The following is a 19,198-nucleotide window of genomic DNA, read 5'->3' on the forward strand; positions in this document are numbered from 1 at the left end:
GGATCTGTAAAAGCAGTAAAGAGTCCTGTGACACCTTACAGACCAACAGATGTATTGGAGCATGAGCTTTTGTGGGTGAATACCCACTTCGTCAGATGCATGTCATGTCACCCACGGAAGCTCATGCTCCAATACATCTGTTAGTCTATAAGGTGCTATGGGACTCTTTGCTGCTTTTATATATCCAAGAAGAAGTTCAGAATGAAATCTCAATCAATATACAATGATGGACATTTTAATTCTTGGTGAATAACTTCCAAACAATCGGTTTCTTTAATGCAGCTTTGATCTCCTTGTTTCTCATGCTGTAAATGATCGGATTCATCATTGGAGGCACCAGGGAATAGAGAACACCCATCATGAGATCCAGACCTGATGCTGAGCTGGAGATGGGTTTCAAGTAGGCAAAGAAGCCAGTGGAAAGAAACAAAGAGACCACTGTGAGATGAGGCACGCAGGTGGAGAAGGCTTTACCCCGGCCCAGCTCATAGGGGATTCTCAGCACGGTTTTGAAGATCTGAACATAAGATACAATAATAAAAACAAAACAGTTTAAACTTAAAAACACACTAAAAGCAAGAAGCCCCACTTCACTGAGGTCTGAGTCAGAGCAGGTGATCTTGAGTAGCTGGGGAATTTCACAGAAGAACTGGTTGATGATATTAGACTGGCAGAAGGGTAAACGGAAGGTGTTCCCAGTGTGCAGGGCAGAGTAGACAATACCAGTAATCCAGGCACTGGCTGCCATTTGGACACAAGCTCTTCTGTTCATCACTCTCTCATAGTGCAGTGGTTGGCAGATGGCGACATATCGGTCGTACGCCATGATGGTGAGTAAGGCAAGATCAGCTGCAATGAAGACTATGAAGAGAAAGACTTGGGTGACACATCCAGGATAAGAAATCACCCTGGTGTTCATGAGGGAATTGATCGTGGATTTGGGGATGGTGACAGAGATGGAGCCGAGGTCTACGATGGACAGATTCACCAGGAAGAAGTACATGGGTGTGTGAAGATGGTGGTTGAGGGCTACGGCTGTGATGATGAGAAGATTCCCCATCAAGGTTGCCAGATAAATCACCAGAAACATCACAAAGTGCAAAATCTGCAGCTCCCGAACATTAGAGAATCCCAAGAGAAGGAACTCGGTCACCGTGGTTCGATTGGACATTTTCTTATTCAGTTCATTGTGTGATGGCTGTGGAGGGAAGGAAAAGACAATGGGGATTACAGTGACAGCGGGAGTGGCCCTGTTTCTCTGCAGCAGTGTCTCATGATTTGACTGTCAATGATGCACAGCACTCGTCGCTGCTATTAACTAGGAGTGGTGAGTTGTCACATGAATGTAAATTGGTGCAGCTTTCTTAAAGTCAATGAAGCTGCATCAGTTCTCACCATCTGAAGATCTAACTGAGGATACGACTTGATAAAATTCCATGTGAAGGACCGTGTAAAGTACAATCACAATGCAACAATTGTAGCCAAGCTGGATCCCCTCTTGCTACAAACAGGAGGCTCTGGACTTGGGCATAAAACTAAAATGCTAAAATGTCAACACTGTCTGATATTCACTTTCCAGGAAAATATGACATACAGTAACTCAGTATCATGCAGGACATCTCGTCTGTAATGATTCCATTGCAACACCACATAGACAGCTTTCTGCCTGCTTAGGTATAAATTTGTGACACAGGATCCCATTTCCATCTCTGTGTACTGATGGACTAGTAGCATTGCTCAGCTACCTCGCTGCTGCTGTTTACCTCTGTCAGTTTATGGCTAAGCAGGTCACTGGCCATCAGGAGACTTGGATTCTATTCTTGTTTCTGCCACTGATCTGCTGTGTGACCTTGGGCCAGTCACTTCCCCTCCCTGTGCCTCTATTTCCCCTTCATCCCTTTATCTGCCTTGTCTACTAGGACTGTTGGTTCTGTGAGGGATGAGCTTTGTCTTAATAAGGTGTATGTTCAGTGACCCCATTTACAGCATTTATGTTTAGCCGGCAGCAATGTGGGACAAGGATACGGCGCTAGAGCAGAATATTTTTATTCTAATCCCATTCACCTCCTTTATGTCCTTGGCATGGATAAGAGAGACAGGCGTTGGTGGGGGGCTTCAATTCTCTGTTCTCCATCTAAGGCGCCAGTGTGTTTAACATCTATGGGCTCATCTGTGGGCTACCAACTTTGCTACTTACTCATTTTTATGAATCAACAAGTGTCCCTTTGAAACGGAAATAAGCAAAGTTGCAATAGAGTGACTGGGTGCAGCTTTTATTATTATTGGACAATATCAATGTTCCCATCTTGGCTTACATCTAAGTTTCCAGTCTGGGGTATTCAGACATTTTCTATTTAAATTATTTCAAAGGAAACCTGAGTTTTCAACTAAAGAAATATTCTGGGGAATTTTATTATTCCTGAAGCACAACCTACGCATTGCAAAACTCTTTTTTATTCTTAATTTAAGTGAAAATGTTTCAGCTTCCAGCAGTTTACCTGACATTGTCTGATTCTCAATGAACACACACACAAAAATTTCTATGAAAATTTCTATGAAAAGTCAAATGTTTTCTGCTATGAAAAAAAACAAACAACCTCTGAGCAGCTCTAAAGGTTTGATTAAATTATATTAAGATTCTTAAGGAGTTCCAATTGTAACGCATAGATCTATGATGAAATTTGCCCAGCATATTAACAGTTGAACATGTTTAACTGAAATAATAAACTTACAGCGCTGGTCTTTGTGGAATGTTTCCCAGCCTGTGATGGATTAGACACTTCATCACCAGGGTTCTTCAGTCATTGCCTATCTCTGTATCTGCCAATAACACCCCAACTCTGTATTATCCAGCAGCTGTTTCCCTGCCACTTCACCATATTTCCTGAGTTGCTGGGCCTTTCAGCAGTTCCCAGAAGACAAGGATCCCCTCCACAGATAGACACTCCCTGCTTCCCTCCTTGGACTGGCTTGGCTGAGAGGTGAAGGACTAAATAGGATGAGGGCAGGAAGCCCCACCCAGCTGTAAAATTGATTCCAGCTTCTGCAGGCTTCAAACACAGTCACAACCCAGGATGTGTTTGTTCGGGGGCTAAATAGCTGACTCCTGTCTCTGGGGCTGTGAGCCCAGCTCTGATCTCACCTTAGGAGCAAACCAGCATGACAAGCTGCCCTTGCCAAACATAACCCCCAGAGAGGGAACACAATATGCCCTGGATCTCAGGTGGTGGCAGCACCCTTTAAGGATGCTGGACTAAAAACAATGCAGGGCTGAGGCCCAAAGGGTGTCTAAAGGAGATTACAGAATAAACTATAGATTTATAGAACAGACATGTGACTTACAATAGCTCAGAGCCCAGTGGCACCGGAGCCCCAGCTGGCCTGGAGGAGTCTGTTCCTTCATTAACTCCACATAATCATCTCTGCAAGAGCAGAGATGTTTTTCTCCTGCTTTGCATCAGCAGCTCTTGTGATGCAGCTACCACAGGAACCCACATCTCAGGCTGCCCTGGGTGTTTGATGTTGGCTCTAAGTAGCAGCCAAAGACAAACATTAAAAGCTCCTAGCTATGTCCTAAACTGGTGTAAACTGATAAAATTCCATTGGGTTCTGAATAGTTAGGGCTGTTTATGTCAAGTCAAGATTTGGCCCTTTGATTCCAGTGGAGCTAGTTTGATTTCCATTAGCTGATGATCTGGCCCTAAGATGCCCAGGCAGCTATGTCAGTTTTCACTAGCTTGGGAATCTGGTCTCATTAACTCCACTGGAGCTACTGCTGATTTACACCAGCTGTGGTTCTTGCCCATTGACAGAAATGTAGCTATGGCTGATATTGACCTGCTGGGGATCTCACCTAGTTAAACAGTTTCAAATCCGTTTCCTTTGCTTGTGAATCTGAACTGAAGATGAGGCAGTAGGTTAATGTTGAGCAGTTGTGTGAACTGGAATGGGCAAAGGAAATGGTCTCTATATTTGTGAAGGACATAAATCCACACCGTGTAGAGGCCAAGCATAGGAGTTTATTACACACAGCGCTGGCGGAGTGTCACCTGGCTTATTAGGCTCAGAAACACTGTCAATCAATTGATTACAATATTATATATAGATTTTTCATGGGCAGAGGAAAGTGACGGGGAAGGCAGTTCCACACCCCGGGATAGGTTTTGCAGCAAAACAAAATAGCACATTAACCAATGGTTAAAAGGTTATATAATGTCTCTGCCCATGGTCTCAAGTTAGCAAGTTAACATTTAATTAATACTTTGATAAAATGTTATTAGTATAAAATATATATGTTGAATTCTGACTTGGGGTCTATAGGAATGGAGCAACTCCTTTGATTGTCCACCAGGTACATTACTAGGGGTTGAAGCAAAGAAACAGTGAAAGTATATGACAATAAAGATTGTCCCCTTTATGTCTTAAGGCAGGCACTGGTCCCTGGGAAAGGAGGTGGAAGGATGCCATATTTTATACTGACGTGCCAACTTTTCATAAACTCAAGGTTGGATCTGTGGGAAGAATGTTCCCTACAGAAGAGACTGACACAATAGGAACAGGGATCCTTTGTTCAATTTGCAACTCTGAATAAGACACAATTATTTAGTTCCTAGCTTCAACACCTGGCAATTTGCTAACCAGGCCTATTTTAGCAAAACAAGATTATTTGTTTATCCCAGCTTTCTCTTAACTAATCACTATTTGCTAGGCCTCTTGTCTCTTGAACAAACTCTGGACTTTGGGTCTGAGAACGAGCTAGCACAATCCATATACCAGGTTGTTATATAAAATACAAGTGGATTTTAACCCTTCAATTTGTGTCTTGGAGGAGAGGAAGTTGATGAGATCACAATTGATAGGAGATGGGTCCACAAGGCATCCATCTATCGATATGGTCAGGGATCTGAGAAAAAGTTGAGAGCCCCAGTCAAAGGGCATTCACATGAACATAGAATTCTGCCGGTGGGAGGGAGAGACATGTTTCAGGGTTGGGGCCTAAGAGAGGAGGAAGAAATTGTAGTCAGTGGGCTGATTATGAACTCGAGTTGGAAATTTTCTCACAATATGTTTTTGTTCATCAGAAAATGATGATTCATGGAAACCATGTTCACAGCAAAGGGTTGGTTGGTTTTGATGAATATTCTAATTTGATTTCTTTTAGAAGGTTCAAATTTGTTAAAATGTCCAGTTTTGACATTTTTCAATTTGAAAAAAAAAGTTCATCTGGAAATTTCAGTTAATTCATTCTAAAGAAAAATGAAAAATAAAGGGTCAAAATCAAAATGAAACTTTGCCCTGGAGCTTGGCGTGCAGGTCGCCTGCTAGGATCACCTGGATGTGCTAAAGCTGATCAGTTTCCTGTCCTTGCCAGGGCCTAGGGCACAGGTGAGACCTCAGTCTGCCCAGGTCTAGGTCTGTGGCTCACAACAGTGCAATCTGCTTAGAACTGAAATGTGTTAGTTTAACTGAAGTCATTGGGCTCAACACAGGGGTAACTGGGTGGGATTCAATGGTCGGTGATAAAGAGAAGTTCTGACTAGGTGCTTGCATCATCCCTCCTGGCCTAAAATTCTATGAAACTATAAAAATTATGGAAGCCAAATGTTTTCTTTTGACCCAATCTCTTTTGTTTTGTTTTGTTTTGCTTTCAGCTTATCTGTTTGAAAAATAATTCAATTTTCCCATATGGAAAATATTTCAAATTTCTTGAAAAGCCTCACAAGAAGAGAAACTCCCTTTCCTAACTAGTTCTACTCTTCAACTTCTTCCTTTCAATAACCCACTAGAAGGTTATTATCTTGGCTGCTAGGAGCTGCAGGGAGATAGCAGGTTTTGACTTTAGTACAGGGACTCTGCTAAGCCAATATACACTCACAAACATAATAATATTTACTGATAAATAGCCAGTTATGTTCAATTTGAAACATACACACAGCAATGCACACTCACAAAACACACACTCACACAACACTTTACACTGGTAAACACACAATATTGTCATTCAGAAGCAATCATACACAAATGAAGACTCAGAAATCCACTCCAAGACCCTAACGAGTGCTGATAATGCACACGTTCATGTATGTTTCACACATGATGTTATACATTCATAACTTCACACAGTGATTCACAGTCAGAAACACACATTCTCAAAGAGATGCAGATCGGTGTAAAAACTCAAATGCATATTGATTTCCCAGGAGCACATTCAAAATAACATACACTGACAAAAGCACACTTATTCACACAATACTGTTCCCCAGTAGACACACACTCAAGGAAATGACTCTGATGAACTTGGAATGTAATCTTAAAATTGAACACAGAGACCTGGTCTGTACTAGAAATGTTTACCATCAGATGAGTGTCAGTTTGGATCTGTGATTTTGGAATTGACATTTTTATACCAGGTTAAAGTAAAACTTTAAGCAATTTTATTAGTACAATTAGTAAAGACACAAATGCTCCCAGTCACATAAAATTGCAGCAGTAATATAAGATTAAGCTGATACTTAGTATCATTCCTTACATAGAATCACACTGTTTCCTGGGGATTTGGTGGTTAGAGACAAGCAGTCATCTCTTCGGTCGCTGGCCTGCCAAACTAGTCCGATGGTCCAGATCTCCCCCTTACATTGGGGCCTGGGCGAGTAGAGGGTCTGCTAGTTACCATATATATTCACAGATATGCCCAACTCCTTTGCCCATATATAAGTTCCTCACCCTAAAAATCTTGGGGGTCTTCATCCTATCAGTTCGTATTTTAATTATTTTCATTTATTATCATATTGGTCAACTCGTTGCCAAGGTAAGTTCATTGCTAATCATCTGCAAAGGATTCTATCCTAAAACATTCAAGCCCAGTATCAGTTCAATGTTTCTGTGGTTACCTGATGTCATTTTATACAAATATCCCCCATAAGAACAATGTTCCCAGTTTTCCAAATCTCAGAGTCATTGTGGGGCCACTTACTTAAGCTAAAGCTGATAGATGTCAAAGCCTTCTGCTAACAGGTTCACAGGATATAGGCCTGTAGGTTCCTTTTGTTCCTGCTGAATACAATGCTAAGCTAGCTCTTTGGGCTACATCATCAACTGAGGATGTGTGTGGTCCTGGATCTCAATTTTACGAAGCTAACTTTGCAAGTGAATCAGGCTATATGAAGACTCAGGCAGGTATCATCGTGTCAGTTTCACTCAAAGCAATCTAATTTGTCAGTCTGTTTGGTTTGTTTGTTTGAAGGACCGTGTGCTGTAGCTGGCAGTTGGAGGCGGAGCTACCAAGGAAGATTTGAAAGCTAGAAGCATCTGGTAATTGGCTGAGCCTTAACCAGTGGGCGGGGCATTCACTCAGGCCAGGGCTGTATAAAGCTGCTCACAAGCAACCAGGGAGCTTAGCAAACAGGAGCTGCTAACAGGGAGTTTCGCAAGGGAGTTCTCCAGGTGAAGGAGGAGCACATACAGCAGCTGTTGGGTAAGTGACTGTCTTCAGTGTGTGTGTTTGTGTTTGGGGGTTACTTGCTGTGTGCTGAGCTTGTGTTTGTCAGTCTGTTCGGTTTGTTTGTTTGAAGGACTGTGTGCTGTAGCTGGCAGTTGGAGGCGGAGCTACCAAGGAAGGTTTGAAAGCTAGAAGCCTCTGGTAATTGGCTCAGCCTTAACCAGTGGGCGGGGCATTCACTCAGGCCAGGGCTGTATAAAGCTGCGCACAAGCGACCAGAGAGCTTAGCGAACAGGAGCTGCTAACAGGGAGTTTCGCAAGGGAGTTTGGAAGGGGAGTCGGAAGGGAGTGGGGGTCCCTTATTTGTCTCATCCGTGATCCATTGGTCCTCTGAACCTATAAACCAAGCCCCATCCTAAAGCTTTCTGTTTAAAGCAGAGCAGAGAGGACTGGGAGCTGCAGATGGGAATCTGAGAGAGTTTGACAGAGGGAGGCTTACAATGGTGAGGAGGAGCCGCAACACCTGTGCCAGCACTGCTTCTGTCTCCTCCACCTGCGCCTGTAGCCAGACAGAGCACCAAAGCATGGATGCTTTTACCCAGATTCTGGTGTGGGCTTGCAAAACTGTAATTTGCAATTTCCACTTACTGATATCCAGGCTGGGGGTGGCATCCAATGTGAAAGGTGCCTACTGGTGGAATCTCTCAGGCAGCAGGTGGGAGAGCTACAGGAGTAGGTGGCTAGGCTGAGGAACATCTGTATCCATGAGCAATTCCTGGACAGTATCCATGTGAAGACAGCTGACATAGCTGTCCCAGATCACAGGACTACTGACACACCAGTGGAGGAGGAGATGGCTCAGGGTGTATCTGACACACCAGTGGAGGAGGAGATGGCTCAGGGTGTATCTGACACACCAGTGGAGGAGGAGATGGCTCAGGGTGGACACAACCAGCTGGTTACTTCTAGCAGCAGGCAGTGCTCCACGCCTGCTGCGAACCCTCCTGCTGTGGTAATAGATAACCGTTATGCTCTTCTTGATACAGGAGAGAAGGAATCACCCCCAACAGTTAAGGAGGCGAAGCCTCGTACCCCTAAGGCTGGGAGGTCTGCTGCCACCACTGATAATAAGAAACGTAGGGTAGTGGTGGTTGGAGAGTCTCTGCTGAGGGGGACGGAGACACCCATCTGTCGCCCTGACCGTTCGTCCCAGGAGGTATGCTGCCTGCCAGGGGCCCGCATCCGAGATGTTACAGAGGCATTGTCGAAGATTATCCGGCCTTCTGACTACTACCCCATGCTACTCATCCATGTGGGCACAAATGATACGGTGAGGTGTGACACTGAGCAGATGAAGAGTGACTACAGGGCTCTGGGAGTACGGGTTAAGGAGTTTGGAGCGCAGGTGGTATTCTCTTCAATTCTTCCTGTCGAAGGTAGGGGCCCGGGCAGAGAGAGATGCATCGTGGAGGTGAATGCCTGGCTGCGAAGATGGTGTCGCCAGGAGGGCTTTGGCTTCCTCGACCACGGGATGCTAGTTGAGGAAGGACTGCTAGGCACAGATGGTGTTCACTTTTCGAGGAGGGGAAAGGCCTTATTTGCGCACAGACTGTCTAACCTAGTAAGGAGGGCTTTAAACTAGGTTCGACGGGGACAGGTGAGAAAAGCCCACAGGTAAGTGGGGAACAAGACCTGGGAGATGGGATGGAAACAGGAGGGAGCACGGGCTACAATGGCAGAGAGAAAGGAGGGTCAGGGCAAAGCTGGGAGGCAAGATCAAACCAGTATCTTAGATGCCTATATACAAATGCAAGAAGTATGGGTAATAAGCAGGAAGAGCTGGAAGTGCTAATAAATAAATACAACTATGACATTGTTGGCATTACTGAAACTTGGTGGGATAATACACACGACTGGAATGTTGTTGTGGATGGGTATAGTTGCTCAGGAAGGATAGACAGGGGAAAAAGGGAGGAGGTGTTGCCTTATATATTAAAAATGTACACATTTGGACTGAGGTAGAGATGGACATAGGAGATGGGACTGTTGAGAGTCTCTGGGTTAGGCTAAAAGGGGTAAAAAACACGGGTGATGTCGTGCTGGGAGTCTACTACAGGCCACCTAATCAGGTGAAAGAGGTGGATGAGGCTTATTTCAAACAACTAACAAAATCATCAAAAGCCCAAGATTCGGTGGTGATAGGGGACTTCAACTATCCAGATATATGTTGGGAAAATAACACCGCGGGGCACAGACTATCCAATAAGTTCCTGGACTGCATTGCAGACAACTTTTTATTTCAGAAAGCTGAAAAAGCTACTAGGCGGGAAGCTGTTCTAGACTTGATTTTAACAAATAGGGAGGAACTCATTGAGAATTTGAAAGTAGAAGGAAGCTTGGGTGAAAGTGATCATGAAATAATAGAGTTTGCAATTCTAAGGGTAGAAGGGAGTACAGCAAAATAGAGACAATGGATTTCAGGAAGGCGGATTTTAGTAAGCTCAGAGAGCTGATAGGTAAGGTCCCATGGGAATCAAGACTGAGGAGGAAAAACAACTGAGGAGAGTTGGCAGTGTTTCAAAGGGACGCTATTAAGGGCCCAAAAGCAAGCTATTCCGATGGTTAGGAAAGATAGAAAATGTGGCAAAAGACCACCTTGGCTTAACCACGAGATCTTGCGTGACCTACAAAATAAAAAGGTGTCATATAAAAAATGGAAACTAGGTCAGATTACAAAGGACGAATATAGGCAAATAACACACGAATGCAGAGGCAAGATTAGAAAGGAAAAGGCACAAAATGAGCTCAAACTAGCTATGGGAATAAAGGGAAACAAGAAGACTTTTTATCAATACATTAGAAGCAAGAGGAAGACCAAGGACAGGGTAGGCCCACTGCTCAGTGAGGAGGGGGAAACAGTAAAGGGAGACTTGGAAATGGCAGAGATGCTTAATGACTTCTTTGTTTCGGTCTTCACTGAGAAGTCTGAAGGAATGTCTAGTATAGTGAATGCTTACGGGAAGAGGGTAGGTTTAGAAGATAAAATAAAAAAAGAGCAAGTAAAAAATCACTTAGAAAAGTTAGATGCCTGCAAGTCACCAGGGCCTGATGAAATGCATCCTAGAATACTCAAGAAGTTAATAGAGGAGGTATCTGAGCCTCTAGCTATTATCTTTGGGAAATCATGGGAGACGGGGGAGATTCCAGAAGACTGGAAGGGGGCAAATACAGTACCCATCTATAAAAAGGGAAATAAAAACAACCCAGGAAACTACAGACCAGTTAGTTTAACTTCTGTGCCAGGGAAGATAATGGAGCAGATAATTAAAAAAATCATCTCCAGACACTTGGAAGGTTGTAAGGTGATAGGGAATAGCCAGCATGGATTTGTAAAGAACAAATCGTGTCAAACTAATCTGATAGCATTCTTTGATAGGATAACGAGCCTTGTGGATAAGCGAGAAGCAGTGGATGTGATATACCTAGACTTTAGTAAGGCATTTGATACAGTCTCACATGATATTCTTATAGATAAACCAGGAAAGTACAATTTAGATGGGGCTACTATAAGGTGCGTGCATAACTGGCTAGATAACCATACTCAGAGAGTAGTCATTAATGGCTCCCAATCCTGCTGGAAAGGTATAACAAGTGGGGTTTCGCAGGGGTCTGTTTTGGGACCGGCTCTGTTCAATATCTTCATCAACGATTTAGATGTTAGCATAGAAAGTACGCTTATTAAGTTTGCGGACGATACCAAACTGGGAGGGATTGCACCTGCTTTGGAGGACAGGGTCAAAATTCCAAACGATCTGTACAAATTGGAGAAATGGTCTGAGGTAAACAGGATGAAGTTCAATAAAGATAAATGCAAAGTGCTCCACTTAGGAAGGAACAATCAGTTTCACACATACAGAATGGGAAGAGACTGTCTAGGAAGGAGTATGGCAGAAAGAGATCTAGGGGTCATAGTGGACCACAAGCTTAATATGAGTCAACAGTGTGATACTGTTGCAAAAAAAGCAAATGTGATTCTGGGATGCATTAACAGGTGTGTTGTAAACAAGACATGAGAAGTCATTCTTCCGTTTTACTCTGCGCTGGTTAGGCCTCAACTGGAGTATTGTGTCCAGTTCTGGGCACCGCATTTCAAGAAAGATGTGGAGAAATTGGAGAGGGTCCAGAGAAGAGCAATGAGAATGATTAAAGTTCTTGAGAACATGACCTATGAAGGAAGGCTGAAGGAATTGGGTTTGTTTAGTTTGGAAAAGAGAAGACTGAGAGGGGACGTGATAGCAGTTTTCAGGTATCTAAAAGGGTGTCATCAGGAGGAGGGAGAAAACTTGTTCACCTTAGCCTCCAATGATAGAACAAGAGCAATGGACTTAAACTGCAGCAAGAGAGATTTAGGTTGGACATTAGGAAATGTTTCTAACTGTCAGGGTAGTTAAACACTGGAATAGATTGCCTAGGGAAGTTGTGGAATCTCCATCTCTGGAGATATTTAAGAGTAGGTTAGATAAATGTCTATTAGGGATGGTCTAGACAGTATTTGGTCCTGCCATGAGGGCAGGGGACTGGACTCGATGACCTCTCGAGGTCCCTTCCAGTCCTAGAGTCTATGAGTCTATAAGATACTGTTGTGGAAAAGAGCACCACCCAGTTGATTTGGATCAGACAGCCTGTCATAGCACTCTTTCTCAGATCTGAACCTTAGAGTTCAGAAAATGAGATACTAGCACCTGAATCCTCTAAGCTTAATTACCAGCTTAGATCTGATAGCACTGCTACCACCCAAAAATATAGTGTTTTTGGGCACTCTGACCTCCCCAACCTGCCCTGGGGACCCCCAGAACCCAGATCCCGTGGGTTCTTAAAACAAGGAGAAATAAACCATTCCCCCACCTTTCCCCCTCCCAGAATTTCCCTCCCTGGGCTATCTCTGGAGATATTTAAGAGTAGGTTAGATAAATGTCTATTAGGGATGGTCTAGACAGTATTTGGTCCTGCCATGAGGGCAGGGGACTGGACTCAATGACCTCTCGAGGTCCCTTCCAGTCCTAGAGTCTATGAGTCTGAGTCTATAATCCCCTCAGTGTCCTTGGCTCAGGCTCTCTGCTCATCTCCATGGGTTCTCCCACCCCCGCTCCTTGGATCTTCAGAGCCTCTGAAAGGAAGGAAGGAAACGTGCCCATTCTTAGCTCCCCACCTAAAGGGACTGGACTTTCCAAGATGCTGACTCATATGTGGGGCATGGAGGGAGCTACAGATGCTCCCAAAATGGCAACCCCTCCCTAAGCCTTGCTCACACAAGGGGATGTATGGAGAGTGGTCCATCCCTTTAGATGGGCACAGGACCCCACAGATGCTGACACACATAGGGGGCAGCAAGAGGGGCTCAGACACCCGAGAGTGAAAAGGCCTTCCAATCCCACCTCATATGAGTGGGGCAGGGAGGGGGCAAGGACCTGCGTAGAGGGGCAAGAGACCCCTAGATCTGGGCGCACACATGAGAGGGGATCATGTTGGGCTGACAGGTTTCCCTGCCCTTTTTTTCACTCAGTCCCCCTCCTACTCACCCCACATCCCCCTACCCATTCTGTCATCTCCCCACACCCCCTAACACTCACACCTTCCTCATCTGAGCCCCCAACCTCTCTTCCCTCCACTACCAACCATCACCACTTATCGCCCTCCCCATTCCTCCCTGCTTTTGCTGCAGCAAAGTTTAAAACAATCCGAGTAACCATTCGGATTTTAGTCCACTTACAAGAGTAGAGCTTTAAAACAATAAAAAATGGAGAGAATGGAAGCTCTCTGGATGTTTAGTTCTGTATTGAGGTGCACGCCTTGTAAAAAGTGAACATTCCTGTTCTTAAATGTCATTCTAAATTTGGATACACCAAAGAGTTAACAGGGGCCATGCACTGACTTAGGTAAAACTCGACAAATTGAAACCATTTTGACCTCCAACGTTTGAGCTGAAGCGCTGTGCAAGAAAAAACAAACAAACTTTTGAGGAAAGGGTTATTTTATTCCAGAGCTGATATCTCTCCAAAGCCCAGCTCAATTGACTCCAAATCTGAAACACTACCCCCTACCCGGAACCCTCCCGAGGCACACCAAACTTCAAAGGAATCCAAGTTAGCATGTTGATGTTAGAGATCTTAGAAAGGGTGACCTTGAAACAGTAATTATGATGAAAGTTGGTAAGACAACCCCCACCTTTTCATGCTCTCTGTATATGTATATATATCTCCTCAATATATGTTCCATTCCATGCATCCGAAGAAGCGGGCTGTAGCCCATGAAAGCTTATGCTCAGATAAATTTGTTAGTCTCTAAGGTGCCACATGTACTCCTGTTCTTTATAATGCAAGTGATGCTATACCAATGCTGCCGTGCCAAGATAATGTTTGTGATAAATAAAGGGAGGGGTAGTTCTCTTTTATGAAAATGCAACCAGCCAGTTAGCTATAAAATCCCTTTTAGTAGCTGTTCTTTACGTATTTTACTTGTAAAGGGTTAAAAAGTCCCACTGCTATGAATCAGTAAAAGGAAGTAAGTGGGCAACTGAGACTGAATAAGAGAAAAGAATAATAATGCAGAAACACAACGGATCTATAGGCCCAAGCCTATAAGAATTAGTGTAAGTGTTTAGTATAAAAGCAAGGCCTCACAGCCATGATAAGAGTAGGTTGCTTAATCAAGTAAGCAGCTGGTACCAGTTTTAGGGTATTGGGGGAAGGGGGGCAAACAACAGTAGATGATCAGCAGCTGTTTAACCATCAGTAGTCAGGGCAACTAATTGACATATATGCTAATAAATTTAAACTAATGAATATACTAATCTATAGGATAAGGACACCCCATTACTCTGAGTGTGAGGCACTGAAGATATGGTAAAAGAGGAAGGAGATATTCATGCATGTGACTGATAAACATTAAGGCCTATAAATTCTTGGCATGGATTAGGCTATTGGAGTTCTCCATTAGCATGATGGAGCCAAATAGAAACTTTCTCAGCCCTTTGAGTCCTCTCGAAGTGTAGAGTGAGTATTCCCAGCCAATGGTGCTGAACATTATTATGGGGTTGTATTATTTCACCTTACGTGTGTGGATTGTTTTACAAATCATAGTAATAATAAAAATTTCACAATCACGAAAAGTGTTCCTGGAGTGTGAGTTGTTGTCACAGATGGGCACAATGGGGCTCTCTGCTAAACAGTAATTCTGATAATACTGAGTCTGAACTTGGGACAAGAACCTGCCATATTTCAGAGTATTAATTGGGAATGCTAAATAATTAGGGAAATCAACACATAATCAATAGCTCAGGCAACAGTAGAGAAGTAGTGTAGGGCAGAGTAGTCTATTGGTGGCAGAGGGCAGAGAGGTCAATGGTTGGTGAAAGAGGTGAATTTTACAGCTGATGAATGGGATGTCTTTTATGGTAAAGGAAAGAGAATGTTATGGTGGATAAAGTACTGCGAAGCGGGAGAACTGAGTCAAAATGTCTAATAATGCTGTGTATAGGCCAACATTTTGGGGTATGTGGTTTTCTATCTCTCTATAAATCAATACTGCACATAGTGCTGTTATTGCATTCTATGGCATTTCACTGCCTGTGTGTTTCAGAGGTAACTCCAGAACCAGAGATTTTGGTCTTGTGAGGAGCAGCACAAATTCATCACTCATGTAAATTGGCCAGGCAACATTAACTACAGGTGGTGATGTGCCCTTTTCACCATGAATGGATTAGGCTCACTGAGTGCTACAGCACCATTAGGTGTTGGTAGAGGAGAGAGTTGATGTTCTCAACCGCTGAGTTTCTGGGACCTGGACATGTCAGTTGCTTTAGACACCACCCCGCTGAGTAGAACAGAAAGAGATCACCAGCACCAGGGGCTGGCATGGAGTGAGGATGCGGTGCCACCGCTCATGTCTTCAGTGCTATTTAGATCACTACTACAGAGATTTTCAAAGCTGCCTTGGCAAATGGGATGTCAGTCCCTATTATCAGAGGGGTAGCCGTGTTAGTCTGGATCTGTAAAAGCAGCAAAGAATCCTGTGGCACCTTACAGACTAACAGACGTTTTGGAGCATGAGCTTTCGTGGGTGAATACCCACTTCGTCAGATGCATGAGTCCATATTAATTTCATTCAGACCTGAGCATCAACATCCTCTAAGTGGGTTGCAATTTCAGCCCAAAAGACTAGAGAACGGTTTAAAAAAAAAACCACAAAAAAAAACAAAAAACCCAAGCCTCTCTCTCATTTTCCTATGTGCCCCACTACCTCCTTAGAGGAACCTAAATGCCTTTAGAAACTTGGCCGTTAGTCATCTGGGCATGTAAGGTCTTGTCTAATTTGAAACGAGACAGCGTCAAACGTGCAGCCTAGTCCATGCCATTTTAGGGATTCTTCAGCATTATTATATGCAGTCATGTTAATATTAAGACAATATTTGAAATGATTATTTTCAGTCCTATTTTCAAAAGTTGCTTTTATTTCATCCCAATCCTGATAAATGACCCATCTGGGCGGATCATTAGGTCTTGAAGTTCTTGGACTTTTTTTTTTTTTTTAGAGCTCCTGGATTGTATGTCAGTAGAGAGATTGTCTTCTGGAAAGTTCCTCTCTCATTTCTGATCTCATCAACACACTCTCCAGATATACTGGATTTTTCTTATTTGTTTTATTTATGATGAAAAAAAATTCTAATTAGAAATATCAGTGTATCAGTGTCAAGCAGTTACTCCTTCACACTTAGAATAAAATATCACAAATAAGAGAAGCATGGTTTATTGGTGAAGCATTTCAAGGTGCTCAGACTGCATAATAATGAAATAAGCCAATAAAAAGAAAAATGAGACAACATATAAAATCAAAAATCAAGTAGGTAAATCACAACAGCAAACGTTCAGGTTGTGTTAACTTTGGAACGTGCATGAATTTATTTGGGTAAACTTTATACAAAAAGTATTCAATTTTTCATCAGTAGAGTAGTTTGTAAGAGGATAGCCTGATAATCACTGAGGCCCTTTTACAGTATTCTGGCAGTGTAAAAGAAAATGAAAGTGGATGTAATTGTAATTTACATTCATTTTTATACACCCAGTTTGGTATAAAGGCCCCTCAGCGTAAGCCAGAATCTGGCCTCCAAGCTCTTACATTTATTTACAATCTGTGCAGACTGCACTGCCTGCTGATTAATTTCTTTAAAGCATCCCTGAAGTCCTTGTTCCTCAGGCTGTAGATGACAGGGTTCAGGAGGGGGGTGATGATGGTGTAGAACACAGACAATCTTACTGAGCTCCAAGGGCAGGCTAGAGGTAGGGCGGACATACATGGAAATCATGGTGCCATAGCAGACGGCCAGGTGTGAGCCTGGAGAAGGTCTTCCTCTTCCCAGAGGAGGATGGGATATTCAGGATGGTGAGAATGATGAAGAGGTAAGATACTAGGGTCAGCAGCAGACAGCTGACGAGGACCAGGAGGGAAAGAATGAATATGATGACTTCGGTAGTAGAGATGTCTGAGCAGGAGAGCTTGAGCAATGGAGGAATATCACAGAAGAAGTGTTTAATCTGGTTGGAGCCACAGAAAGGGAGCCTGGAGATTAGGAAGCAGGGTAAAAGCCCTGTGAAGATGCCAGTCACCCAGGAGACCATGGCCAGGCGGGTACAAGATGCATCACTCATGGCCACCATGTAGTGTAATGGGTAACATATAGCGAGGTAGCTGTCATAAGCCATCACTGCCAGGAGGAAGCACTCAGGGGCCCCCAGGAAGACAAAGCAATAGACCTGTGCCATGCATCCAGCAAACGAGATGGCCTTCCTTTCTACCAGTAGGTTGGCCAGCATCTTGGGCATGATAGTGCTGGTGTAGCAGATCTCCAGAAAGGAGAGGTTCTAGAGGAAGGTGTAGATGGGCGAGTGGAGCCGGGGTTCCAGCCTTACCACCGAGATGATGACAATGTTCCCTGTGATGGTTAGGATGTAGATGAGCAAGAACACAAAGAAGAGCAGGGTCTGCCAGCCAGGAAGACTATGGAACCCCAGCAGCCAGAACTCCACCCCTGCGGTGCTGTTGGTCATCTCCTTGGGAGAGCTAGAATTTGCCTGCAGATGGTAGAATCACCATCATTAGTACTCTTATAACCAGCATCACCACCGACAAAATAACAAATAACAATTACAACTGGGATTGTCAAAGGGGCCTAAGGGAACACTATAAGCATCACCACAGTGCTTTCTGTTTCTTTCTTTCTTCCTTTCTTTCAACTCCCCATCCATTTAACGTCTCATTTTTTTTTGCAAGGTAGTAATCAAATCCAATTATTTAATGTATTTCTTTTGGTACACATATATTTCAGGTATCATGGAAAAGTTCATATTTAGACAGTGAAATGCAAACTTACCCATTCACAAACATTCCCAAAAATGCTCTCACACAAACTTTCTCACGTACAAACACAGTTACTCAAACTTTCACACAGAAAAATACTCCATGACACATGCATTAACAAACATACTTGGACTTTCATGCACACAAGTAAATGCCTAAGAAACAACACAACCCATATAAATACATTTCTCACATCTCACCACAATATATACACAAAATCTCACTCTTAAATGCACACTGTCTCACACACACATAAAGGAAAGGAAACATCCTCACAGTAAAATTCACATATATAGACATATATACCCTCACAATTCCACATTAGCACAAACATATACTCACAGCCACAAATGCTCTGCAAATCTCATTCTAGCATCTGAGAATTATGATGGAATTTCTCTGCTCAGCCATTGTCTGAAGTAACAAAGGTTTGTAATTGTACAGCTGATGTATAAAACAATAGATTGTCTCTCCTCTCATAGTTGTGTTGGCATTGAATATCTATCTATCTATCTAATCTATCTAATCTATCTTATCTATCTATCTATCTATCTATCTATCTATCAGAATAATCTTAAATATAGTCAGCATATACAATTCTGAATATGGACATATCTGTTCAATAAGAAAGTCTATTTTTGCTTAATCTTTTCCATAACCCCATAACCAAATTTTAAAGTGCTCATGGTTGAAAATTGCTCAGACCCAAGTATAGAACAGACAGTCCTGGTAACTTACTTGATTACCTTTGAGCAAGAAATGAGGACATAATCCAAGAATCAGCAGTTACCTCAAAATTAATCACATTTTGAATTGTGGTTGGACTCCAAACCACCTGTTCCCAAGTTCTAAATCACATAGCAAAGAGACTAGCTAGCATCTACCCATTGCTGATCAGAGTTCAGCTTTCTGGAGTCTGACACAGCGAAATAATAACTCTTTCTTGGACTGTACCTTCATTTTAACTCTCGCTTGGCATCTCTGGGACCCACTCTCTGTAACCCCGCTGGAATTCCTGAACCAGAGATACACAAAGCAAGACCCCAGCTGTTCTGTTTTAATGACTGAGGTGTAATCTAAAGCACGTGATATATCAGGAAAATGGTGGAAATTCATATGAGGCCAGATTCAAATCCTCAAATACATTGACTTCGGCTGTTTTTGGATCAGGCTCAATTCAAGAACTTTTAGGATCAGATTTTACATTGATGAAGGCCAATTAGATCAATAGATAGATACATGGGTGTGTATGGAGTTTAGCCACTGAATAGTCTGATTCAGTGATGCAGCAGACAGGCAAAGCTATAGGAAAGAGATCTTTATGAAGAGAGCGAAATGGCCCCTATT

General features: G+C 43.1%; 1 protein-coding gene and 1 pseudogene across 1 annotated transcript; both read right to left on the bottom strand.

Moving 5' to 3' along the window:
- Window positions 1-235: 235 nt before the first annotated feature.
- LOC115638229 (olfactory receptor 14A16-like) lies at window positions 236-1,171 on the bottom strand. Its single transcript, XM_030539809.1, has one exon. It carries the CDS (start codon window positions 1,169-1,171, stop codon window positions 236-238), a length of 936 nt encoding a protein of 311 aa, XP_030395669.1.
- Window positions 1,172-16,618: 15,447 nt separating this feature from the next.
- On the bottom strand, window positions 16,619-17,541 carry LOC115638013 (annotated as a pseudogene).
- Between the last annotated feature and the right edge of the window lie 1,657 nt (window positions 17,542-19,198).

Source organism: Gopherus evgoodei, chromosome 21 (genome assembly GCF_007399415.2).
Source record: "Gopherus evgoodei ecotype Sinaloan lineage chromosome 21, rGopEvg1_v1.p, whole genome shotgun sequence".
In the NCBI taxonomy this organism is placed as follows: Eukaryota; Metazoa; Chordata; order Testudines; family Testudinidae; genus Gopherus; species Gopherus evgoodei.

Bases quoted from the DNA above. Each gene is read 5' to 3' on its own strand.
- LOC115638229 (XM_030539809.1), bottom strand. From the start codon at position 1,171: ATGTCCAATCGAACCACGGTGACCGAGTTCCTTCTCTTGGGATTCTCT.